Source organism: Pavona decussata, unplaced genomic scaffold (genome assembly GCF_977016875.1).
Source record: "Pavona decussata unplaced genomic scaffold, jaPavDecu1.1 SCAFFOLD_417, whole genome shotgun sequence".
Lineage (NCBI taxonomy): Eukaryota > Metazoa > Cnidaria > Anthozoa > Scleractinia > Agariciidae > Pavona > Pavona decussata.
The window spans coordinates 93,053-120,157 of record NW_028145779.1 but is presented as its reverse complement, the minus strand read 5'-3'; the positions used below and the strand labels follow the sequence as shown (position 1 = coordinate 120,157).

General features: G+C 38.2%; 1 protein-coding gene and 1 long non-coding RNA gene across 5 annotated transcripts in view; one reads left to right on the top strand and one right to left on the bottom strand.

The window, feature by feature from the left end:
• The first annotated feature begins 270 nt into the window (after nucleotides 1-270).
• LOC146450841 (calpain-5-like) lies at nucleotides 271-17,927 on the top strand. Its single transcript, XM_085099905.1, has 13 exons — nucleotides 271-513; nucleotides 7,462-7,599; nucleotides 7,720-7,928; nucleotides 8,630-8,822; nucleotides 9,436-9,519; nucleotides 9,800-9,909; nucleotides 10,301-10,378; nucleotides 11,303-11,483; nucleotides 12,254-12,376; nucleotides 13,661-13,857; nucleotides 14,363-14,493; nucleotides 16,183-16,322; nucleotides 17,320-17,927. Exons 1-13 carry the CDS (start codon nucleotides 352-354, stop codon nucleotides 17,500-17,502), a joined length of 1,929 nt encoding a protein of 642 aa, XP_084956031.1. The 5' UTR covers nucleotides 271-351; the 3' UTR covers nucleotides 17,503-17,927.
• An 8,364-nt stretch (nucleotides 17,928-26,291) lies between these two features.
• Nucleotides 26,292-27,105, bottom strand: part of LOC146450839 (uncharacterized) — a 38,229-nt gene continuing 37,415 nt past the window's right edge. For all 4 annotated transcript variants that reach the window (XR_014860206.1, XR_014860208.1, XR_014860207.1 and 1 more), the window contains one exon: nucleotides 26,292-27,013. This is a non-coding gene — a long non-coding RNA (uncharacterized LOC146450839). The remainder of the gene's footprint in view (nucleotides 27,014-27,105) is intronic.

The window sequence follows — 27,105 nt, the reverse complement described above, 5'->3', positions numbered from 1 at the left end:
AGAGTGAACAGCCCCAACAAACGAAAGACATCTTTTGAGAACGTAGGAGGCTTCTACATGGTTACGTCTACAGTCACTCATGGTGCTGCAAACGTGGAACATATTAGTTAGCAGGTTTCAGACCCCTAACTTAAGGGACCTTTCACAACTGCAATGAAAGATGTACCAACCTTCTCGCCGTTAGCCTCGTTTTCGATAACGTGACCCAGGCTTTATTTTTCGCTCACGGTCATTCATCCAAAAGTAACGGATATGACGTATGTATGAATACAAGATGTGTTCTTTATTTTCTAGTGCGTGATGAAATACATCACACAGGCGTGATCTGCTCGTCTTTGCAAAGGAAAGGCTATGGTTAAGCTTCATTATTTCAGGAATCAACGCTACAGTAAACTTAAATCGCAATGCGAAAAAGAAGGAAGGCTCTTTGTGGATCCCGAATTCACGGCGGACAACAAATCGTTGTTTTTTAGCCGTTCTCCAAGCGAGGCAGTAGAGTGGAAAAGACCAAAGGTATGCTAGAAGCGCTAATAGCGATCGATGTTTTTGACTTTCTTTCCTTAAAAATCTTTTTTCTTAAACTGCTGGGATATTTTTGTTCTCTTGTGGATCACACTACAGTTTTAAATCCAAACAGAGTTAAGAATTTAATTGTTTGTACAAAGAGTTATCGCGTGACAATAACAGCATATGAAAATCAGAGTTTACATCTGAAATTAGCATAATTTGACGTTGCTAGGAAATCACTAATCCACAAAACCACAATGAACTTTAAGAGCCGTTGTCAGTAACTTTCGAGAATCCGGCGACAGAAGCGAAAATTCGAAATTTTTTTTTATTTGCCCCAAAAGACCCTTTTGGTGAACTATTTTCAAAAATAATATTCAAAAGTTCCAGCGAATTTTTTTTTCGGCAAAAATTAGGAAAGTTCGAAATCGGCCTCAACGTGCCCGATGGTCCGATTGAAATTATGCAAATTAGTACATTTTCAAAACTCTCGTTCAAGACAAGGCAACGTTTTCTCGAGTTGAAACTTTCACAATCGTTTTTACATCCCTTTTGCTTGCTTCCAAACTATATTTTATCTCGACCTAAACATTCTTTCATTTGAAGTTAGCAACGTAAAGAATACAATGTTTGCTATTTCTTAGATAGGGTGATTTTAGCCATATTTCAGATGACCATATCATCGGGGGTATACGAATATACTGGTAATGAAATAACTTTTTTGAACGGGTAATTTTTTTTATTTATCATGTTAAAATATTTAGTTTGGCCCGTGAAAAGCGAGCGCGCTAGGTCGAGATGTGTGGAATGCACTTTGACACAATTCGCCACTTCAGCACTTCATGTTCCTCCTGTAACTTTGCACGTGTCAATACAGTTCACGGAAGCTTTTAGATAAAAGCCAAGGTCTCTAGTTTCATTTCATGCTTTAATACACGTAAATAACTAGCTTTAAACTTGAGAGCTCCCCATATTAGCATTAAGTCATCAAATGATTCGTTTCAGGTGAAATTTTCGAGTTTATATTGAGCCGTTCAAGTGAGATGAAAGAGCCGTTCCCAGGGAAACAACTTGAAATCAGTGAAATTAATACCCTGTCTCTCAAATCATGCTACACTTCCAAACTACCGTTATTTTTAAGCTAGAAAGTGTAAATGCTCCCTTTTTGCGTGACCTAAAACAGAATTTGCCTTAAATATTACGAATAAAGTCCACTGCAATAAAAAACTGAAAAAATCGCGCACCGACGTAAATGTAAACATCAGCCGTTTCTCAACTCGCCACATGGATGAAACGCGTCCGTTGTTTTACCTTTGTAAACATTTATGACCAGAAAGTAGAAACAAAAATTCTTCTCTATGCCCATCTATATTTAAACACTTGCCAACCAAGCTTTTGTTTTTCTGTGTGTTTCTCGAAAATACTGAAGAATAGTGCACCATTGTTACTAGCTGCTTGACTCATTCAATTACAACCGGATAACACGACTGAATACTAGATATAAAGAAATGCTCTTACTTCTCTGCAATCGTTACTCACATTATATACGGCGATATCACATCCCCGAGGCAAGGCTGAAAGTTGTCTCAAATTCCGCATATTAGAAATTTAAAGTTTTGAACAACGCAGGAACGCCAATAACTTTCATTGCGTGACAAGTGAAATGTGATACGCAAGCGCGCGAAAAGAACAGTAATAAGCTTTGTCAAATTTGCGCTTGTCAGTGATGACAGTGCGAAAACAATTTGAAATTACAAGATGAAATTGAGACAAGTCAAGGTTTGCAAGGTATATTTAATGGACTGAAACGAAAATCATGTAGTTTTCCTCCTCCGAGATTCACTCTGTATTGTCTGTGTCGGATTCTCATCAATAACATTACAGGAAAAGTAAAACCGAAATTAATTTACAAATCAAGTCAACAAATTAAGACCTTTTGAAACCTCAATGCGGTATATCAATACTATCCTCAAACAAAAAGCTAATACACTTAGGAGAGTGAAGTTTGTCTTTCGCCATGGATCAATGCTCAAAAGTTGTGGATCAAGCTCAAAAGGTGCGCAAGATTTGCAATGTGTTATACGGTTAATCAATGCAATAAGGACGTTTACCATGAATGGAACGAAAAAAAAAAAAGAATTCTTTTCGGGTTAACTTGTTAAAATACAATAGGCCTTATCACGGTTTTCGACGCCATTTTGACGAGTAGGCAAACAGACTTGAAATAACAGTGTTTGTATAGAAATTCGATGTCAAACAATTTTCATAAAACATTGCTGCTGAAAAATTCATGAATTGGAAACTTTTGGCATTAGGAAACGGATTTTAAGAAAAAAAAATTGGAGGGATGTAACTGTGCCAGAAAGCGTCCAGTAGTGTTTTGAACTTTCCATACATTTGTCTGTAAGGCGAACCAGCCGTGAACTGAAGTACTAAAAATAGTTCGCAGGAAAAAAAATACAGGAAAATGTATGGAAAGTTCAAAACACGACTGGACGCTTTCTGGCACAGTTACATCCCTCCAATTTTTTTTTCTTAAAATCCTTTTCCTAATGCCAAAAGTTTCCAATTCATGAATTTTTCAGCAGCAATGTTTTATCATTTTATGAAAATTATTTGACTTCGAATTTCCATAGAAACACTGTTATTTCAAGCCTGTTTGCCTACTCTTCAAAATGGCGTCGAAAACCGTGATAAGGCCTATTGCAGTCAAATATTTAACGTAGCTTTAATGTCAGTTTGAGATGAGTCAATGATGGTGATAAAATGTTAACTGGAAATACACAACATTATTCTGCATTATTGCTGACGGTAGAGCTGATCGAATTTTGAGATAAGAGTTTAACCTTAATTTATTTTCTAGCGCGCGCACTAGTGTCAAAGGACAAGGGGCACGGCTGGTATTTCTCAGATGTTCGTGTTCGGTCTAAAAGACGGTGTTATCTCTTACGGGCCGTCACTGTTCAAGTCTGACGTTGTCTTTGTTAAATCCTCCTAGCGTGCTCCAGAGTATCCACCACACAAACAGCCTTTGAAAGGCCAGTGAGAGTATCTTTTGAACCTGTGTACCAGAGTCTAGTGATTATTCAATTTATAGTGGTCTTTATATGGAATTGGTTGAAGATATAACTTAATTACGAGTTCCATTTGGATTAGGTTAAGCCACAGTGCATACATTGATCATGATGAGCAACTATTCTAAAAAAATAGGGGAAAATCAGAAAAGGAAATAAAATGTTCTTTCATGCTCTTAGTTTCACTCAAATGAAAACACTTTACCTGCCCTTTCTAGCAACAACACTATTTCGTCCTGAATTTCTTCATAGGCCGGATCTTTTGTGCCTGTATAGGTGCGAGCGAACGCCCTTTTTGCATTGATTAAGCGTAACACATTGCAAATATTGCGCATTTTTTGAGTTGATCGATCCGCACGGAGAGGTTCCATGGCGAAAGAAAAACATTACTCTCCTAAATATATTAGCTTTTTGTTTGAGGATAGTATTGAAATACCGCATCGAGACCTCGAAAGCTCTTGATTTGTTTACTTTTCATTTTAGTTAATTTCGGCTTTATTTTGAGGAAAATAAAGGTTGTTGTTGTTGTTGATGAGAATTCGGTAAAATCCTCCCCGGGGGATACATGATTTTCGTTTCAATCCGGCAATCAAATATACCTTGCAGACCTTGACTTGTCTTAATTTCTTCTTGTAATTTCAAAAATTATTTTCGCACTGTCATCACAAGCGCAAATGTTGACATAGCTTATTCCTGTGCTTTTCGCGCGCTTGCGTATCACATTTCACTTGTCACGCAATGAAAGTTGTTCGCGTTGTTCAAAACTTTAAATTTTTAATATGCGAAATTTGAGACAACTTTCAGCCTTGCCTCTGGGATGTGATATCGCCGGATATAATGTGAGTAACGATTGGAGAGAATTAAGAGCATTTTTTTATATCTAGTATTCAGTCGTGTTATCCGGTTGTGATTGAATGAGTCAAGTAGTCAGTAACAATGTTGCACTATTCTTCAGTATTTTCGACAAACACACAGAAAAACAAAAGCTTGGTTGGCAAGTGTTTTTATATAGATGGGCATAGAGAAGAATTTTTGTTTCTACTTTCTGGTCATAAATGTTTACAAAGGTAAAACAACGGACGCGTTTCATCCATGTGGCGAGTTGAGAAACGGCTGATGTTTACATTTACGTCGGTGCGCGATTTTTTCAGTTTTTTATTGCAGTGGACTTTATTCGTAATATTTAAGGCAAATTCTGTTTTAGGTCACGCAAAAAGGGAGCATTTACACTTTCTAGCTTAAAAATAACGGTAGTTTGGAAGTGTAGCATGATTTGAGAGACAGGGTATTAATTTCACTGATTTCAAGTTGTTTCCCTGGGAACGGCTCTTTCATCTCACTTGAACGGCTCAATATAAACTCGAAAATTTCACCTGAAACGAATCATTTGATGACTTAATGCTAATATGGGGAGCTCTCAAGTTTAAAGCTAGTTATTTACGTGTATTAAAGCATGAAATGAAACTAGAGACCTTGGCTTTTATCTAAAAGCTTCCGTGAACTGTATTGACACGTGCAAAGTTACAGGAGGAACATGAAGTGCTGAAGTGGCGAATTGTGTCAAAGTGCATTCCACACATCTCGACCTAGCGCGCTCGCTTTTCACGGGCCAAACTAAATATTTTAACATGATAAATAAAAAAAATTACCCGTTCAAAAAAGTTATTTCATTACCAGTATATTCGTATACCCCCGATGATATGGTCATCTGAAATATGGCTAAAATCACCCTATCTAAGAAATAGCAAACATTGTATTCTTTACGTTGCTAACTTCAAATGAAAGAATGTTCAGGTCGAGATAAAATATAGTTTGGAAGCAAGCAAAAGGGATGTAAAAACGATTGTGAAAGTTTCAACTCGAGAAAACGTTGCCTTGTCTTGAACGAGAGTTTTGAAAATGTACTAATTTGCATAATTTCAATCGGGCCATCGGGCACGTTGAGGCCGATTTCGAACTTTCCTAATTTTTGCCGAAAAAAAAATTCGCTGGAACTTTTGAATATTATTTTTGAAAATAGTTCACCAAAAGGGTCTTTTGGGGCAAATAAAAAAAAATTCGAATTTTCGCTTCTGTCGCCGGATTCTCGAAAGTTACTGACAACGGCTCTTAACAACAAGTGTTTTAACTACATCTTTATATCATTGTTATATTTTTCAAGCGACGCTTTGTTCTGTTAAACGATATTGCTTTTACTGAGTAGTTTATTTGTGCAGTTTAAATCAAACAGAGCCCTTGTGGTAATCGTTTAATTTCCTATATTATCGTTGAATATTCAAATTTAACCTGGTTTAAACTATAGCATTGGAATAAAGCTTATGCTCTTACGAACTGGCAACACTACGTTTACAAAATGAAGCCGTGTATTTATAGCTCAGTGATTTTATCGCTCATTTTTCTATGCTTCCTTATTGAACTGTCATCTGCATTTAGATCACCCGGATATTTACTTACTCGGAGTCCCAAGAATTCTTTCAAAATCGAGTTGCTTGCATGCAAATTATCATATTCTAATCAAATCACAAAGGTACCTCAACGAATTAATAACGACTCCCCATTCTAGGAAAAAAATCGACCGTAAATTTCACTTTACTCAAACTAACGAAATTATACCTGTTTTGTTCTATACTTTAACAGTACAAGCAACCACCCGTTTGAACAGCGAAATATTTACTTTACTCTGAATATTGCGTTACAAAATAAAAAAAATACAATAACAGTTTGCATCAAAATATGATATTCAACAGTCTGCGTTACTGAATGAGTTGTGGAAGACCTAAGTGCGGGGAGATAAAGCTTAAAGTCGGGCTGGGGTAATTCATATTTAATCTGTTCAGAACCACCTTTATTTTTCCGTGTAATCTCAAGTTCCATTTAGCGAAACATGTTCCGAATTGATGCAGTGCTCACATAGAAAAATAGGATCGTCACTGAACAGTCAACAAATACCAAGAATTTGGCCATGGAGAGCAAGATTTCGGGCGAAATAACACTGGGAAGAGTAAATAATGTTTGGTAGCTAGGATGCAGGAGATTTAAACGCTCAGTTATTGAGAAACGCGCGAGGTAAGAAACAGCTGAAAACAGTTGACGTCCGAGTCACTTTGCAACAGGGTATTCTGACTGGTGCGAGATGGCGGTTTGGGGGATAAATAACGGAGATTGAAAGGCAAGAAAAGAAAAGCCTTATTTTTCTTTTCTTGTCCGTCAAAGATTAGAAGCCATAGTTAAATTATGGAGGAGTCTCGGTTTACGAATTTCGCCATAAACATTGTAAAGATTCCAGTTGCAAGCTGTGTTGTTACCAGACATGATTTAGCTCAGGTACTGAACAAAACTAAATACCAAACATCAGTTTTTGTGTCAGGCTTTTGTTATTACTTGTGTTTCTAAACTATTGAATAATAGGACCACGTCTCTGTCATTCGGTATTGGAAAAAGTATTCATGAGAATTCGACGCCCTTTTCTTGTTTAACTTGTTGTTTCTGCTACCTGACCTAAAATATCATCTGTGTTAATACTGTGAATGCTCATTCTTGACCTTGGAATCTTAAACAATTGTATGAATAACTCTTGTCTCAAGGTCTACTAGTGTTGAAGTATTGAAACTTTCGACTGTTTCTCACAGTCTTCTTCAGCAAATATTGCTTCAGTGTTGTCACGTGACTTATCTGCATTTAGTCACGTGACAAGTGATTAAAAATTGCAGGTAGTTCGTAACCCCCATCTTTATTAAGGTTTGGACGCTGGCGTTTGATATGGATGGCCTTCTTGATTTTTCTTTTAATGTCCACGGCCCTCTGGTCAAGGATTTTAACTCTCCCTCTCCCCCCCCCCCCCCGGCTGTCGATCTCATGGTTGATCTCTGTGTTGCTACAGGACATCTGTTCCCCAGATCTCCCCGGCCTGTTTGTAGATGGAATGAGCACTCATGACATCACGCAAGGCAAACTGGGTAACTGTTGGTTTGTGGCCTCTTGTTCAACATTGGCTCTGGAATCATCACTCTTGGAAAAGGTATGTATGCTACTAAGCTTTGAATATCAAGTCTGCCTAAAAATTTAGGCCTTAATAATATGCAGGCATTTCACATGATTTTCCTGCGTGTTTTGTCACAGTTTTTATCACCATTTTAAGGTCATTCCTGACAGAAGTAACCAAGAGTGGGATCCGGAAGACGTCGGCAAGTACCAGGGAATATTTAAGTTCCGGTTCTGGCGGCAGGGTGAGTGGACGGAAGTGGTGATCGATGATTTACTTCCGACAATTGATGGACAGCTGTTGTACGTTCACTCTTCTCAGAGGAATGAATTCTGGGGATCGTTACTGGAGAAAGCATATGCAAAGTAAATTAATACTACTAATGTTTAACGACCAGTAAGGACGGTGCCTACTGATAAAGAAGTATTTTGTGTGGCTTATGACTATACGGGGAAAGCAGATCTTAGCAAGGGCTATTGAAATCCAAAAAGAAAAGAGATTATTAAGCAACAATTATTCTTAAAAACAGTAGAATACAAAGCAATGTATGGCGCTTTTTTTTCCATATTGAAGCTTTATTATCTATGAAAAAAGGCATGGTTACCCCAAATTTTCTTTTAGGATACCAAGAGCACTTCGGCTAAGTTCTGCTCTCTCCGCATAATTTTAAACCGCGCCAAATTATCCCTGTATTACCACCCATAGGAAACCCGAGTATCTCGAGATGCGCAGAACGTATGCGCAGTAGCAAGAGTAGGCACCGTCCTTAAAGGCCAGTTTCATCAGTGTTGACGTCATTTGCCTACAAATACCATAACTCATTTCGTCTTCTTTTTTTTATTCTGATGACTTCAGGAGTAAATGGTGTAGAAATATATATTATTTGTCATACTCATATGTCTTTTTGACATGTTTAAGATCACTTTCCTTCGCTTAAATACAGCAAGAACCTTCAAAGTTAGACGATTTCACAAAGAAATCGTTATTTTTCTCAGTTCAATTAGTTTGTTTGTTTTTGTTTTTATTTACAACACTTTACCTTAATGTATCGATCCATTAATTGCAGATTAAACGGGAGTTACGAGGCATTAGAGGCTGGAAACATCGCTGATGCCTTGGTGGATTTCACAGGGGGAGTGTGTGAGTCAACTAACCTACAAGAAACAGGATTCAATGAAGATGAGGACGGCAGACTGGCCTACTTCAAAAGCATGCAGAAAGCTATGGGCGATGGGTCCCTGATTGGCGCTTCTATATCGGTATGCCATGTTACCAAGCATTTGACCTACACCTGCCAAAGTTTCTGTGGCAAATGCCTGAGGTCCTCGTTTTGCTATTAACCCAATCTACGAAGATGCTTCTTTGATTTCCGAACATTGGCGGAATATCGGAGACTGTTCCAACAATTTTGGGACATTGCCGAATGTGTCACTTGATTTACAATAAAAAATTTAAAAGAAGAAAAATACTTATGAAATGTTCTTATAAAGCAAACTCCTAACGATTTCGACAATTCAGGCTGTTATTTTTTTAACACAACACATCCCATTCCCACAAAAAAAAAGGAAAGAAGGAAAAGAAAACTTGTGGAAACGCGGCTTGCAGTACTCAAGCACAAATTGTAGCGTCATTTATACAGCTAAGCTTTACTTAAATTGACTGTGCTTACATTTCTGAACATGGCGTAAGAAAGTAACCTGTAAAAAATGAGATCGACCTTTTCGATCCCAAGGCTTAACACTTATGCTTAATGACAATCTAGAGGTGTAAAATGAAGGTGGATTGAGCCATTCCTTAGATGACACTAAGCTTGGTGTTCGTCTTCCTCTTTTTTTTTTTTTTTTTTCTTTGTCTCTCCTCTGAAATACTCAGGTGAAAAACAAGGAAGACATGGAAAGACGTACAGAAACTGGTTTGGTAATGGGACATGCATATGGTGTGACCTCAATTAAAAAGGTATTTTGACTTAAAGAAGGACTGGACATTAACCCCCCCCCCCCCCCCAAAAAAAAAAAAACCTTCCTCGCCACCCCCAACCCCTTCTCCATTATTTGCAAAGCAAAATCTAAATTTAAGTCATAAGAGGCATTGCAACAAAGTAATACTCAATAGCTTGCGTTGAACTGTCGCACTCTGGGATTTATGGGCAGAGTCATGACGCATTTAACCGGAAGGCTCATTATAAGCGATTAAACAGACTCAATTGATTGTTCGGCTGTTCTTTTTGTGTGTCTAGATCACCACTGGTGAAGGCTTATTCAATCTCTTCAACCGAGAACATTTGTACTTGATCAGGCTGAGGAATCCCTGGGGACACAAGGAGTGGAACGGTCCGTGGAGTGATGGGTAATCGTTAGCAAAGATGCATTAGTATTCTCTGTATAAAACGTTACTTTATTACGTGTTTAAATAAAAATGTGTAGATGAAATTATGATCTAATATCTTATAATAAGAAGAATAATGGTGATGATGATGATGATGATGATGATGATGATGATGATGATGATGATGATGTGATGATGATGCTGATCTTGGTCTCCATCTCTTCAAAATCTCAGAAAATTAATTCAATAATAGTGAAGACTGGTATAGAGATCTAACAGTTCGATAGAAAATAATTTCGGCTTCTAGCTTTTATTGTTTACATGATTATTTGTGTGCTTTTTGCTTGTTTACTCGTTTGATATTTTCGTCGTTAATGGTTGGATGTAGACTGAATTCCCTTCCTTTCCACAGTTCGGCAGAGTGGAAAAATCTCGATGAAGGTCAACGAGAAAAGCTAGGAATAAAAGCCGATGATGACGGAGAATTCTGGTAAGCATAGCTTATTGGCAAATAAAAATTCCCCTACGGACTAGCAACAGATAGTCCGCCCTTTTCCCGAATTGGTACAGTCACATATCATATGAAAGCTAAACTAAGCAGGGCACAAAAAGAATAAAGCAAATGAGATTTAATTTTGATCTTTGACCAGAATTAAAAGGCCTATGGAACGAGAATTTTTATCTTAGTGGTTTATCAAATTATATAATTGTGACCACGTACTCTGTCTCTTGAGCAGAAGTGCTCACGTAATACAAAGGCAAAGATTTGTATTGAATTCTTGAAGGAAGAACGAGAGTCCCACTCCGTAATTAGGGAGCTTAAGCAACGGCAACGCCGCAAAACAATAGGTTTAATGAGCAAAAACAATCGCTCTGCACTTGCGTTTTACATTTTAGTACATTTCTTTGCCGTCCTCTTCAAAACAACAACCTGAAATGACCACATTTAAGGTTTTGTGGAGAACGTGAACGCAGGACGGTGAATTTATCATTTTTTAACTTGTACGCCATTCCTACCAATTTGGTTCCTGGATAGTTCGCCATTTTTGTAAAAGTTGAGCGAGTTGAAATAATCGCGAAGCAGCACAAATGAAATAAAGATACATTTTTGGGTGACGTTTTCTTTCCCGTTGCCTAAGCTCCCTATTGAGTGAATCTGGCGTGGCGCAACAGCAGGATCCACTGTAAAAACCGTTGGCCCAACTTTTCCAAGCGGATCATCTGTAGCCAAAGACACTTATAAAAAGTTCCAGTGCAATAGTATTTAATAGCAACTTTAAAGAAACCTGAGTTATCATTTGTTTTCATTAATGAAAGTGTGACTTCAGTACTGTTAATCTAAGTGAGTTTTCGAAAATAACTCATACAGTCCCCTCGATCGACCTATCTAACCTAGCATTTGCATCATTCCCAGGATGGCCTTTGAAGACTTCTGTCGTCACTTCACCAAGGCCACCATGTGCCACTTGATGAACACATCAAGGTTTTCTTTTTCTAAGCGCTGGCATCTCTTCAAACATAACAACGAATGGAAACCGGGAATTTCTGCTGGAGGATGCGTGACAAACCAGGCCACCTTTCTGATGAATCCACAGGTATTAAAAGGGCACTGTTTTGGTGATTTTACTGTATGTTGGTCAAAATTGCGCAACTGTTTGACTAAGAATCACTTATCTACATGTAGCTTGAGTTTGCTCTGAGAGCACCTGAAGGAAAATATGAAATGATTTTTCCATAGAAAGATAAACTATAATCAAGAGACGATTAAGGTCCTCTCTTGCTATAATCACTTTTTAGCAAATTTTTTTTTTCAAAGTATACAGGAGAAATTTGTAAAATTTGCCAATTTTTTTTTTCAAGTTGCAATCCATTTTCATCCTAGCCATCTACAGGCAAAGATAATTGACACTTGTTTCTGTGCACTAGAAGGGGTATTGTTAACAGGACTGAGCCTTTATTGTAACATTTGTATTCATAAAAATGTGATTTTTGGCTGTTCAAAGTGACACTAAAAATAAATCATTAAATCAAGCATTTGGGGATACAGGTTAAGGCTATTTCGCACCCTATTTGAAAATCTGTCCTAAAGATTATTTTAAATCAGGTCAATTTGTACCCCACGCTTTAACAGATAAAGAAATCGGCCGACAAATTGTAAGGTGTAAATTGGCTCATGTGTCGATTAAACCTTAGCTGATATATAAGCCATTAAAAAATCATTTATCTTTTTTCACTTTGGTCATATTAAATGGCCAATACGAAGAACTGAAACCTGATGTAGCTTGTTTCCACCAGAAGTCCCTTAATTTAGAGAAAAATATGTAGACCTCTTCTCGATATCCACGAACTCTTTCTCTATTGCTAGTACGCATTCACTGTTAAAGATAACGACGAGGGGGAAGTTCTTATTGCATTGATGCAAGAAGACACAAGAATCGACAGAGATGAAGGAGGAAAGAATCTTAGCATTGGGTATTACATCATGAAGGTAAATGGCGCAAATAAGTTCTGCACAAATTAAAGGTGCGTTTCTTTGGGAAAATCCGAATCAGGATTTTTGATCCAAGATCACTCGGATCATGGTGCATAAAAAAATCTAGGAATCTTTACCCAGAGTGGATTCCGTCGGTTTCTTTGATACACCATGATCCGAGTGATCTTGGATCAAAAATCCGGATTCGGATTTCCCCAAAGAAACGCACCCTAAGTTTTCATTTTTATTAAGCTTATTTGGAACTCAGTCGACCTATTAACGAAACGCATCGGCCATGCGAGCTGAGACATGCAACAAACATTTTTTGTAACAACAATAGTTATGTCATATCTTGTTGGTATGCTGAATGTGCGGGAAGTAATAAGTCATGTCCTGTCGTGTCATGTCGTGTTGTGCCATGTTGTCGTGTCATGTCATAGCATGTTATGTTATGAATTCCAAATTTAAAGGACCGGCCAAACAAATGCAACACATTGATACAAAGTCGTTTAACGTTGTTGAATCCAAAATGTTGCACTTGTTTGGCCACAATGTTGCACGATGTTGGATGATGTTGGATGATGTTGAACAAACTTTGAGTCCCCCCCTCGTTTTCGTCCCCTCGCCTCTCCTTCGTGCGTCTCTCTAGGAGCCTGGAACAGGCTAATTCCCATCAAACGTCGTCTTCAACATCGTCAAACAATTCTTTTGTTCTCAGGAGTGAACAACAATGTTGCATTCGTTTGGCCACCGCGTTCGATACAACAATGTTGAACGCGCGCATGAACACTTGACTTTGCGTGTATCTGTATCCGTGGCGATGATTTATTGTATATATTTGCTTCGCGCCCTGCCGGGTGAGTGTTCAAGCTACAGTATGACAGACGAACAAAGTTTTGAATCCATCAATGACGAAAGCTTAATTAAAAAAATGCGATCTCTCTACAGAGAGAAAGGGCAAAGAAGCAAGTGAAACTGTAAGACCAGGAAACACAAGAAGATGGTCCTACACGGATGTCGATCGGTCTCGCGCCATGTTTTGGGCAAACCAATATGGCACGGGTTTGTTTCCTAAGGATTCTGGGTAGGGTCCCAGACTATTGTGCCCAAGTATTGCACCAAACATGTTGCATTCGTTTGGGAACCTCGTTCAACGCCGTACAATATCGTCAAACAATGTTGGATGATCGGCTGCAATCGTTTGGCGTGGCCTGAAGTGTGTATTGTATTCATTTCGTTAGTTGCATTTGATAAGATGTCAGTCTTCTTATTGTTGCGCGATGATTTCTTTTCACTCAGGTGGAAGAGAATCGCAAATACCTTGTACACTCGATGTTTGAAAAAGCCGGCGACTCCATCTTTATAAATATGAGAGAAGTGGTGAACAGGCATCAGCTAAAGGTGGGGAGATACGTGATTATACCATCAACTTACGATCCAGACGAGGCAGGAAAATTCATGATCAGAATATTCACTGAGAAATCTTCTGATGCAATGTAAGTACTTTCAAATTGCGCTAAGGTAAGGGGCAACTAACAGTTCTTTTTGGTCAGAATATCTTTTTGGAAGGCTTGAAATATTTGGATGAAACATTTGTGTTTCTTAGCTGGTGAAATAACACTTCAAATTTTTCTATCTGGGAAATTATATTTCCTTCTGTTTTTCGTTGTTTTTTTTTTTGTTTGTTTTTTACTGTTGTTGTTGCTGCCTAAATTGTTGTTTGCTGTGCAGTAAATGATGATTTCATTTTGATTCTGCTAAAAACCTAAAAGTTAACCCAGCAGACAGAAAAAAAGAAAATACAGGCTAGTTTAATTGAAGTTACTTTGCAGAAAAAAAAACACTGAATTGAGTAACTTTTACAAGCATTTTCTGAATAATTACACTGCATAGATCAATAAACTAAAAATCACTAACGCTTGCCCTATTATTCTACTTGTCATTAGTTTTAACTCACAAACTTTTTCTAACTTTTCTTGCCTTTCGGTTTTTCTAACTTAGGATTTTGGACAAGGATCACCCTATCGGAAGTAAAATCTGCTGTTGTATTCCGAGGTTTCGCACTCCTGTCTGTGTCCTCTCAGTATTGGTCAAGTCTGCTGATGGACTTAAGAAGAGATCCGCCATACTAAGTAAGAATTCATGTAACAGTCGAGCCTCTTTAAGGACGGAACCTCCTAATGGAGAGTTATTTTTGCGCAGTTATTTGCTATGCGGTAAAAGCGGATCTCAGTTTGAGCCCAAGAAGAAATTAGAGGATTACCACGTATATTTCAGAGATAATTAAAGAACAACTTAATTGTGACAGGTTTAACGAAACAATGTATGACATTTTCTTCAACCAAATTGACGCGGGCAGGAGGGGGGATGGGGGGAGCGGATTGTGCCCGCGGCACCATAAAACTTCAGAACTTTTTCAGAATATTTCCGGGAAGATATTCGTGTGGTCGGTTAGTGTCCATTGACTTTGATGTTACCATGACAACCAATTTTTGGTAAGTTTTTTTTTTCAGAAAATAGAAAATCTCTTTTTAGAACGAAGAAAAAATTAATTTTATTACCGTAACTTTGATGGTGTTGTTTCATATTGGGTTCGATTACTTTTCGTTCAATTTCGGTGCTTTCCTGAAGTTTTGGGGAAATCCAGAAATCCAAGATGGCCGACCCAAGCCCCAGCCCCAGAAGGCAAATAGCGTTAAATATCTTTGAGAAATCCATACATACTCGAAAGAGTAATTCAAAGAGGCAACAACCCTTGTCGAGATCTGCTTTTCCCGCAATAGTCATAACCCACCATAAAATACCTTTGTATTAGCGGCGCCGTCCTTAAGAAAGCCGAGTTTCTTGGACCATCCCGAGATGCGCAGAACGTATGCGCAGTGGCAAAAGGAGGCAACGATTCCCAACGGACAGCTGTATAGCCGGCCGGGCCAGTGTCCTGGTTACAGAGTTGTCCGCATTACAGGGGAGGGGATGACATTAGTTCAGTTCTCTCTAGGACGAAATGAGATGTCCATATTTCAGAACAAGAATTTTTGTCCTTGTGTTGCACTGGAACCACATGGCCCCACAAGAGGTTAAATCAGCCCCCAGGATACAAGGGCTAAATAGGCACTTTGGCGCTGAAACAGCTCTTCTGAATGGTCCATTTTGCGAGTTGCTTTAAACCTCGTTATAAAGCGAGGTTATGTGATAATTTTAGTTGGAAAATCAGTTTTCATTCTTATGCAAACACAATTAATTTCAACTTAGCCTCACGTTCGTAATGAGGTTTAAATCAAGTCGGAAATGGCCTATTGACAGTGTGTAATGACTTTATAATTTTGACTCCTGTTAGGAGCTCAGAAAATGTTCTTGTAAAGAAAACTGCGAATTTTGCGCATATATTTATTTATTTATTTATTTATTTATTTAGCTTCGCCTAACTTAAATACACGTAGAGATCTATATGCATGAATACGTAAAAAAAATTATTAGGCAGGGAGACCACTATACAGCCTAGCCAATTACAGCGGATCCCACCAAATTTCAAATTTTCATATTTCAGTCTACCTTAAAGAAAACACCGCCCCCTCTCCCTAACTTAATGTTGCTTGGAAGGCCGGACGATGGCCCAACCCTTTTTTTCAGCGGCAGAGCAACATTGATGAGATGCAGGGGGGGGGGGGGGGGGGGCGTATTATTATAGCGGTTGAACTTGGAGATCGACTAAAAGTTTCTTTACAGTTTTGTCCACGATTGTGGCTGACTGCAGTTTACTTCCTTCAAGCTCACATTGTACGCGGGGCAGCATGTAATTTCATATATACATTTTAATCTAGGTCTTGATCCCTATGCTCTGATTACCTGTGAAGGGAAAACGGTTCGAACGCCTACACTCAGTGACACCCCCAACCCAGAATGGAACTCGGGCGCATTGTTTTATGTCAGGCGGCCAAAGAAGACGCACTTAGTGATACAGGTAAGGTCAAGTTCAACGTGGCTTTTGCTTCGACATTTAAGAGAAAGTTACGAATGTTTCGTTAAAGTTAGCGCTGACTCTTTCAGCCCGGTTCCCGTCCTTGTGTTCTGTATGTGAAAACTCGAAAAAGCTTCTCTTTTTGTTTGGAAACACTCGTCTTCTTCTCGTGTTTCCTTGCATAATTCCCTTAATCACGTTACCAAGGAATATAAACGTATTAACCCAATCTGGGAAAGGGACCCCTCCCCCCCCCCCCCCCCTTTCATAACTTTGAGACTATTAAAGTTATGACAATCACACTTGGAGAATAAAAAGTATCTCCAAATATGTTTTCTTTGAGGTCCGCAGCGAGAAGCGATGATGTCATATGGCGTGGTAGTTACAGCCACCTTGGGTCTCCCTTCGTGAAGGACAGCATTAAATTTGAAGGAAAAATAATCCAATAAATGAACACTAATATTGATTAAAAACATCAAAGTTGATGTAAGAAAAATAATTTTCTTCATTTAACGAAGGGATTTTTCATTTTCTGAAAACAAGCCTCCAAAAATCTGTTGCCATGGTAACATACAAGTCAATGAACACAAAGCGACCACATAAAATTGTTCCCAGATAAATTAAATTTTTTCTGATAAAGTCAGGAAGTTTCACGGCACTTGCTCAAATATTTATAAATCTTATTCAGGCTCAAAGTCGCCGCGGGCAGAATCTCACCCACCCCCACCCCATTGCGCTGTAGATAGGGTTAAAATGTGAAAACGTTTTCTCTATATGCCCTGAGGGTCTTCGTGAAGGAAATATGGTTTAGACGACGATACGGAAAATTATTGTTCCTCCACTGCCGCCTGCTACAACGATAACTTCGTTAACTGCTGCTCATGACGATGACAACATCTTCCCTAACATTCAAGTTCACTTTTCTAACAGATGGATGCTTCATTGTTAAATAAAACCCATTTAGTCCTTCTTTGGCAACTGATTATAATTTTCGTTTCAGATATGGGACAGCAATGTATTTTGCGACTCCTTTTTGGGCCAGGCAAAAATGACCATCGACATCAACAACAGAACTGTGGTGCTGTCACATCAGTTGATGGGAAGAAGGAGGAAAAAGAACGAAAGGATGCCGGGAGCTGTTACCTTGGAGATTGCATGTTATCAAGACCTCTTAGCTTTGTAGTAAAGTTCATCAAATTCTGGGAAAACGAACCTCACCTTCAGTTGCCATGGCATTATTTTCGTGGACTGCGGATCATAACAGCTACACTTAACAGAACATTTAAGTGAAATCTTGCAGTACAGTTGTCATGTTGAAAGACTATGGAGAATTAACAACATTTAAAATGAATGTTCCACCTCGGTGCTAACACAGTAACGTGCAAAGTGAATTTGGGCCTAAAAATGCAAGCATGGAATAAAAATGCAGGCTTAGAATATTGCATGCATAATGCCATTAGAGATATCAGATACACTTGTTTAAATTAAGATGGGAGTAAAGTTTCACGATGATTACGTGACTTTTTCGGGGGAAATTGAGCCCAGTAGCGCTAAAATAATTGCGAACCCATAACATCAGAGCTGTTTCATTTTGTAATTACTTTATTCTTTAACCCTATCACTCCCATGGGAAATGTCGTATTTTTGTAAAACAGCAACTGTGAACCCCTACACCAACTGTAATACACCCATTAAAAGGTTTTATCTGGGGCATTGTATAAATCATTCCAGCTAAAACAAAGGAAGAAACAGAAGAGAATGAAAAGTGTTTAAAACAAGAAAATATAAACCTTAAAATACATCTCACTTCTCGTATACACTGGGTATACCCCTAAACTATAGCTTAATTTGCAGATCTCAGCACGTAGTTTCTTGTCAAATGGTGACTTGGTCTTAAAATTGTAAGAGGAAAAAGTTACAAAAAATGGAGGGGTGGTTAATCATGTCTTATGTAGGAGGGGGGTAAGATTTTATGCTTCCATTGTGCAGATCTCTCCAAGATCTGTTTGGTGTCCAAATTTGATACAAATTGACCCAATATTGGGCACGTAATGACTTTTTGTGCCATATGGCACTCTTGGGAGTGAGAGGGTTAAAGGGAACCTCCACTCTGACAACAAACTTTGGCGTTAAATTGCTGGAAATGTCTAAATTCTAAATTTTAGTTTGAAAAGTAGAAATAACATTCAAGTGTGCTAAAAAATTAGATATGATTATCGTCTATTTTCGCTTTTAAATTCCCGCGCGCGCGCCGGCATTTTGGATTTTATGACGTCATACGGTTGCTGCTATTGTCAGTGAGCGGAAGTTCTTTTGTGTGAAACAATTAAACAACCGTGTTACCGTGTTAGGCTTTAGTTAACCCTTCAGTGAGGGACGTAGCTCCTGCTTAGGGTTTTCCTGTCAATACTTGTCTTTATATTGCCAAACTATTAAAGAACTTGTCCCAGAGAAGTTACAAGATTTCTTCACTCAGGCTTGCCATCCTGAGTATCCTTTGAGGAGTCAACAAGTTACACTTGTTCTTCCCAAGCCTCATGCGAACTTTTAGTTACAGCGGGGCCCTATTATGGAATAACGTTCCCCAAGAACTTAGGGATACTGGTTCCAGTGGCCAATTTAAAGGGGAAGCCTTATGGGGTTTTTGACCTGTTTGGTTAAAAATGGTGAAATAAGACCTTCACATAGCTACAAAACAATTTTAGATCAACGTGAGGAAAGATATCAACTCAATTCTTGAAAAGAATAACTCGTGATCTGTTCTAGCGCATCATGAAAACAAAATGCGAGAACTTGAAAAACGTTAGCCTAACATTTTTCAAGTTTCAATCCATTTCAACCTACTCTGTCTCTAGCCAGAGGCACTAATCGACAGTTTTATTGCACTAGGGTGATAATTCATAACTCAACTAGACAATTATTTTATGTTTCTGTTGATAGACAAACATTTTTTTTTTATTTTGAAATGACATTGAATTCGCGTGATACTTACCCTTTGAACAACAATCAATTTTTTGACATTTGACATGAGTAACTTCAAGGTAACCTAGCTGTCTTAGTGTTTTAAAACACATTTCTCCCAGGAGGGGCTTAGACGGTCCTTAATTAAAATCACAAGCACGATTTCGTGGTTAAGATATCTTTCTAATATCTTTGTCACTTGCAAATCAGATTTCACACCCGAGTCTGGTAAAGCTAGAAATTTCACTCTTTCGAACTTAAGAGACAGTCCGCGTTAGATTCGACCGGTCAATTTGGGCCAGTCGTTCGATTTCCTTCAAATTTTCAGCAACAGACAAAGTTGATATAACATTAATGAAAACACATTTCGTTTGATTCTAAACTTAACAAGACCCGAAATTTTGAGGCGAATGTTCAACCCTCCCGAATCGCCGAAAATCGACCTTTCACCGAGTCGAAATTAACCCGTTTTCGGATGTTTGCCGCCGAAATAATATTTATCCGAAAAACCTTACATTTATACCACGAACACATACACTATACTTCTTTACAAATATGGTATATAGAACTCATATTATTGAGAACTTTTAAAAGGAGGGCATCTCAAACATACCAATGTTAACGATTCGTGCACGGAGCGTGTCAAGTGCTGCAACAAAAACCAACATTTCTCAAAATTCTGACTTACTCTGGAACTCTCGTGTATTTTTTCAAAGAGTACTAGGATAGTGTCCTTAAACTACGGAATAATATTTAGTGGATCTCTATACTGCGAAAAGATACGGCCGCAACAATTTTGGGCAAATCTCTTATTTTCCGACACGTGTTGTGTGACAGCGATGGCATCCCAAGGCAACAAACGTCGACTTTTTCTGTCTTGACCGCAACTTAAAGTAGACAAATGCGTTTTAAAAGGGTAAACAATCAAACACGTACCTTAAAAGTTCCACTGTTTTGCTTCCAAGACTTCATGTTTCACCGATTAACTATCAGCAAATTTGATGGCCGTGTCACGGTATCCGTGTTCTTTATTTGTTGGCTTGCAGGCGACGATCATGCTAGCTAAAAACCTGAACATCTCTATAGAGTTCCGTGAAATTAGTTTTGTTAATCAACCGGGCACTCTTCCGGCCAAACAGTCATAATTTGCAGAATTTATATCGAGGAAAGACTTTTGAAAGTTGTCGTCCATCTTTGTTTTGAAATAACAACCGCTGACAGTAACAACACTTCCGGTCTGATCGAACCGGAAACAGAACATCGTCTACAGTAAGAAGTCGTGCACTAAGTTCAATTTCTACTGTTAATTACTTGATTATTTCTAGCTTATTTTCTACTTCAAATGCATACATGTTTATGCCGGGCAACTCATTATTTAACCTTTTTACGTTATCTATGATGTATTTTACTAATATAATAACAAACACTGTAAAAAAAATATCGAAAAACTGCGAAATATATAGAAATGAGACTTCAGGAAGGTCTCAACAGCAACTGCAAATTTACGAAACTTGCAATAAATGAGACGTCAGAACTGCGAATTCTAATGTAAAAAGAAGAAAATGCAGGAAACTGCGAAAATTTGCAATTTTCAGTTGAAAATCGTAAACTTTGTAGCGACAATTTCGTCCTTGACCGGCATACCACTACAATAAAAGAGGCTAAGGCTAGCAGAGTTTTTCTTTATCTTGTTTGTTTTCCGGGGGTTTTATTTAGGCTAGACTTTTCAGCGGCTCACCTGTTTGCTATCTCCGAGACCGACAGGTAGCTGCATGGAAGGCAATCATTAAAAACTGAGTGTACCTAAATGTCCTAAATATTATTCTGTCTCTTAGCTAAATAATTTTACAGAAAACACGAACATTTTTCAACAAAGATGGCCAAGTGCTGAACCAAATCCTTCTTTCTGTCCTTTGCTGTAAATGGGACTTCATAGTTCTTTAGAATGTTCTTTAGCATTGAAACATTAAACTGTGAAAGTTTGTTGGTTTTCCGGTACTGGCAAAGGTCATAGACGTCGTAGTAAATGGGATGTAGAAGGCCGATCTTGTCAACAATGCTGTTCACCACTTCTTGTCTGTTGCTTTCTTCTTCCTATTCCAGTATTTCTTCAATTTCTGTTTTTTGTCATCAGCTGCATCTTGCCCTTTCCTCTTGGATGACACTAGGTGAGAGAAAAAGTTCTTTATCTGAACAGCTGTTAGCCATTCTTCTCTGGAAAAGCGACGCTCATTTTGTTCATCTCGGGCGTTTCGCATGTCTGCAGAGACTTGTTTTGGGTTAGTCTTCAACCCCGTTCATTCTCCTTGGTTAAACTTTGCTTTCAAGTAATCCTTTACATTTTCAGAAAAACGAGTTGGGGCAAGTGGCTTTGAAAGGGCCCACCCTCGCGTGAGATTTGAGGGTCTGTTTGCCTGTTCTGAACCACGGGCGCTCTCTCTCGAATTATTAGAAGCTTCTTGACTGTCTTCATCTACAGTAGAGAAACGCGCGGCCCACTCTCTCCTTAGTCGATCATAAATACTTTAATTCATTGGCCTCTTTCCATGATCTCCGATTTCAATGTGTATTTCAACAGACAAGAAGTGGTGAACAGCATTGTTGACGAGATCGGCCTTCTACATCCCATTTACTACGACGTTTATGACCTTTGCCAGTACCGGAAAACCAACAAACTTTCACAGTTTAATGTTTCAATGCTAAAGAACATTCTAAAGAACTATGAAGTCCCATTTACAGCAAAGGACAGAAAGAAGGATTTGGTTCAGCACTTGGCTATCTTTGTTGAAAAATGTTCGTGTTTTCTGTAAAATTATTTAGCTAAGAGACAGAATAATATTTAGGACATTTAGGTACACTCAGTTTTTAATGATTGCCTTCCATGCAGCTACCTGTCGCTCTCGGAGATAGCAAACAGGAGAGCCGCTGAAAAGTCTAGCCTAAATAAAACCCCCGGGAGACAAACAAGATAAAGAAAAACTCTGCTAGCCTTAGCCTCTTGTAGCGGTATGCCGGTCAAGGACGAAATTGTCGCTACAAAGTTTACGATTTTCAACTGAAAATTGCAAATTTTCGCAGTTTCCTTCATTTTCTTCTTTTCACATTAGAATTCGCAGTTCTCGGTGAGACCATTCTGACGTCTCATTTATTGCAAGTTTCGTAAATTCGCAGTTGCTGTTGAAACCTTTCTGAAGTCTCATTTCTATATATTTCGCAGTTTTTCGATATTTTTTTTTTTTTAGGTTTTGTTATTATTTTGGTAAAATTGCTGGTTTTTACATGACGTCATAAAAAACTGAAATTCATATCTAAACACAATTTTGGGTTTTTATCTTCATCACATAAAAGAAAATATAAAATACCATCGGCTTGCTTGTTTTCAGAAGGAAAGCATTTTTTTTTAAATAGAGCAGTTTGAATTTTAGATTTTTGCGCAGTGCGTGACAGAAGGATTGCTGCTCTAAACATGTCACGAATACATGAAAACATCGATTTGCCTCGTGTTTTATTAGGTCTCATCAGCTAACATGTAATAGAAACGTCTATGTTAATGTGTGAAAGTTCAGCGGAGAGAAGAAGGGCTTTGAAATAGCCAAAGTAAATTTCAGATGTTTTTGTTGGTTTCCGGCCGCCATGTTGGTGTCCCTCAGACGGATCACCAACATGGCGTCCCATACTAAACTCTGTAATTTTCCGTGGTACATTTTCTTGAATAACTCGGTTATGAGATATCGCACAGCCCTGTGGCTTTTACACGTTGTTTATGTATCACCCTTCTACAACATATCTATTTCTTGACTTTATCTATTGAATTGTTGAGGATTTTATTTTTTTTACTTGCGTGACGATTTGTGTGAGGTGAAAACCACCAATACATCTTAGATAACGTAAAAGGGTTAAATAATGAGTTGCCCGGCATAAACATGTATGCATTTGAAGTAGAAAATAAGCTAGAAATAATCAAGTAATTAACAGTACGTTAATAACAATAAAACTCTAGAAATTGAACTTAGTGAACGACTTCTTACTGTAGACGATGTTCTGTTTCCGGTTCGATCAGACCGGAAGTGTTGTTACTGTCAGCGGTTGTTATTTCAAAACAAAGATGGACGACAACTTTCAAAAGTCTTTCCTCGATATACATTCTGCAAATTATGACTGTTTGGTCGGCAGAGTGCCCGGTTGAATAACAGAACTAATTTCACGGAACTCTATAGAGATGTTCAGGTTTTTAGCTAGCATGATCGTCGCCTGCAAGCCAACAAATAAAGAACACGGATACCGTGACACGGCCATCAAATTTGCTGATAGTTAATCGGTGAAACATGAAGTCTTGGAAGCAAAACAGTGGAACTTTTAAGGTACATTTTTAATTGTTTACCCTTTTAAAACGCATTTGTCTACTTTAAGTTGCGGTCAAGACAGAAAAAGTCGACGTTTGTTGCCTTGGGATGCCATCGCTGTCACACAACACGTGTCGGAAAATAAGAGATTTGCCCAAAATTGTTGCGGCCGTATCTTTTCGCAGTATAGAGATCCACTAAATATTATTCCGTAGTTTAAGGACACTATCCTAGTACTCTTTGAAAAAATACACGAGAGTTCCAGAGTAAGTCAGAATTTTGAGAAATGTTGGTTTTTGTTGCAGCACTTGACACGCTCCGTGCACGAATCGTTAACATTGGTATGTTTGAGATGCCCTCCTTTTAAAAGTTCTCAATAATATGAGTTCTATATACCATATTTGTAAAGAAGTATAGTGTATGTGTTCGTGGTATAAATGTAAGGTTTTTCGGATAAATATTATTTCGGCGGCAAACATCCGAAAACGGGTTAATTTCGACTCGGTGAAAGGTCGATTTTCGGCGATTCGGGAGGGTTGAACATTCGCCTCAAAATTTCGGGTCTTGTTAAGTTTAGAATCAAACGAAATGTGTTTTCATCAATGTTATATCAACTTTGTCTGTTGCTGAAAATTTGAAGGAAATCCAACGACTGGCCCAAATTGACCGGTCGAATCTAACGCGGACTGTCTCTTAAGTTTTGTTGTTTTGTAGTTTACGTAGGCCGTTATACCTGGCTACGCTTTTTCTAAATTTGAGTAAACCTTCGTCTTGAATATTGTTTCCTAACGAGTAATGACTTCAGAAAATACAAACAACTAGACTGTTCACAGTCCCTCTATTTTTCCGTGGGATTCTCGAGACCGGTACGCTTCGATGGAACCGCCGCCATCTTGATTTGTAAAAAGCGAGCGCGCTTTGGGGAGAGTGTCTAAACTACCGAGGGGAGCGGGAGTGGGTGTTAGTATAGTGAGGGAGGGGAAGCCGCCTCCCAACTCCGCTCCCCTCCACTCGGTAGTTTAGACACTCTCCCCAGATCGCGCTCGCTTTTACAAACCATTGAAGCGTACTGGTCTCGAGAATCCCACGGAAAAATAGGGGGACTGTGAACAGTCTAACAAACAACCAGTTCAAAATGTCTACTGATGCAATGATAGTATATTACTTGTTATACAACTATTAAAATTAATTGTGACCCTAAATTTATGTGTCCCGTTTTCTTAACGTTACATTGATCTAGGGATTACATTTGATAAAGTTATGAGTACCATTTAAGAATTATGTGCACCAATAATAAGCAACATCAAAATGGCCTATTGTCTCTGGTTATAATTAACTTCCATAATTATTTATTTATTTGCAGCCAATTTTGTACATAAATTGTCAAGAAAAGATGTTTTTTTCATAGAACGTTACTTGATGGCCAACACAAAAAGCTTGTTTGATTTGGTTTTCAAATAGCAACTGAAGACTGCTTTTCTTCAGTAGCGTTCCGTTTCTTTATTCTCAGCTTCATATTGAAAATAAAATATGCGCTTTATGTGTGAATGTCTCGTCCCGCATAACACTGAATTAGTTAAACAAGGCTCTGAACACTATTATAGATCAGATACGCTACAGATGTCTGGTTGAAATAATGGATTTTTTGCAATGGTTTTCCCTTTTTTAAGATGGAAATAAAGGTAAAAGCTTGTATAGCTTTGACTAGACAGCTCGAAAGAATTTAGGCGAAAAAAGGTAAGCAAACATGGTGCCTTGATCAAACTCTACTGACTCTGAAAATTTGTTCCTTCCATTTATTTCTCAAACAATCTTGTTTGACAATTTATTTGGTGACGTACAAATTAAACATTCTGTTGTACGCTATACGACTTTTGGCACAGACGTACCGAAAACCCTAAACAATTAAATCTCATAGAAATGAAGAATGTTATAAATCTTTTTCTAAACATCATTCCAACCAGACACTAGTTTGCATTATCTGTTATATGTCAAGAGAACGCAAGGTATTGAAGGAGCGTTTGGTGGTTTCCTACCCAAAATGTATACATGATGAAAGAAATATGCTAAAATCCTTCAAATAGTTTCATACTCAAAGCCTTTCGTCTTCGACAAATCATGTTCCTTGTTTAGACGACAAATAAACAAACAGGAAAACTGAAATTGATATGTTACAGTAACTCCCTGGCAATGTCCATTTTCCTTGCCGTAAGGACCCCCTTTTCAATCCTTGTGTTCCCTTGACAACAACAAGCAGTTAAGGTGGAACTGTTAGGTATCATGGAAAATGTTCAGTTCGAAGCTGATTTTGATTGCTGCGATCAGATATGATCCAAATCTAAAGCTATAATCTCATTATTGACGTATTAAACTTTGGCTTATTCAATCAAAATACAGGGTGCTATTCTCTGACCAATATTATAGCCAGCTTATAGCCAATCCTGTCCATTGCAAAAGAGATCACAAAGAATTTTCCCATTTTTACTGGTTTGTTGTTTAGTTTTTATAACGTAGCAATCCTGGGCAGAAACGCTGAAGAAGGAAAATGCTGAAAATATTGGAGGATCTTAACAATTGTGTCCTCCAGTCCTTATTTTCGTTGATAGGAGAAGACCTACCCCCATTCCTCCCCCCACCCACAATCACACCCCCCTCTAAGAAGCTGTCCGTCTGGTAACTGCAAAGAGAGCTTTATAACGATTCAGTTTTGGATCAATCAGTTCATTTAAAGCTTAAGGGACTACGAAAAAAAAATAAATTTTCGTTTTCGTAACCATCGTAGCTAACAGTTCCATCTCAGATTAACAATTGTAATGATAAGGAAACCCGGCCCTGTAAACGTTGACATCGAGCGATTATCGTGAATGACACACTTACCAATAAAGTCAAGTAACATGACCTATTTAACAATAAACCCAAGTTATTAAAAAAAAAAAACCTATGCGAAGCTTCAAGTTGTCTTGAATATGAAATCCACCAAAACTTTAAACATGCTATCTAGCAAACTCAGAAAAGTATGTCAGCGCGGAATGGTCGCTCAAAGTCAACGTACAGTATTGTTAAATTCCCTCTCCAAGATGATGGTTGTTATATTCAAATGATTTTCAGTTAAAAAAAAGGCACCTTAATTTTCTAGCTTCAGTATTTTAGACCTACCAATTTTTCCAGGAGCCAAACGTGCTCAATGCAAAAGCAAAAACATCCAAGACACAAAAGTATTTTAGAACGCATTCTCCGCGGATTGCCATTAACTTTTTTGTACACAACCATCATATATCAAAGGCAATTTTTAAAATAAAACAAATGATCTTATCTTTAGTCCATTTCCTGCAGCGTCCAAAGTCCATTTCTTTCTCTTGTGCATTGTTCCCTCCTGTGAAAATATCACCGCTGCAAATGAAATAAAGAATATGGTGAGTTTTCTCTCCGATATTAAACTTACTACCACTAACCAGGGAAATTTTGCCAAACCACCAAACTAA

Excerpts from the sequence above, each read along its gene's own strand:
- LOC146450841 (XM_085099905.1), top strand. The coding sequence starts at position 352 with ATGGTTAAGCTTCATTATTTCAGGAATCAACGCTACAGTAAACTTAAA. Across the intron at positions 14,494-16,182 it reads GAAGAGATCCGCCATACTAA|GTCTTGATCCCTATGCTCTG; the intron begins GTAAGAATTCAT and ends ATTTTAATCTAG. Across the intron at positions 16,323-17,319 it reads AGACGCACTTAGTGATACAG|ATATGGGACAGCAATGTATT; the intron begins GTAAGGTCAAGT and ends TTTTCGTTTCAG.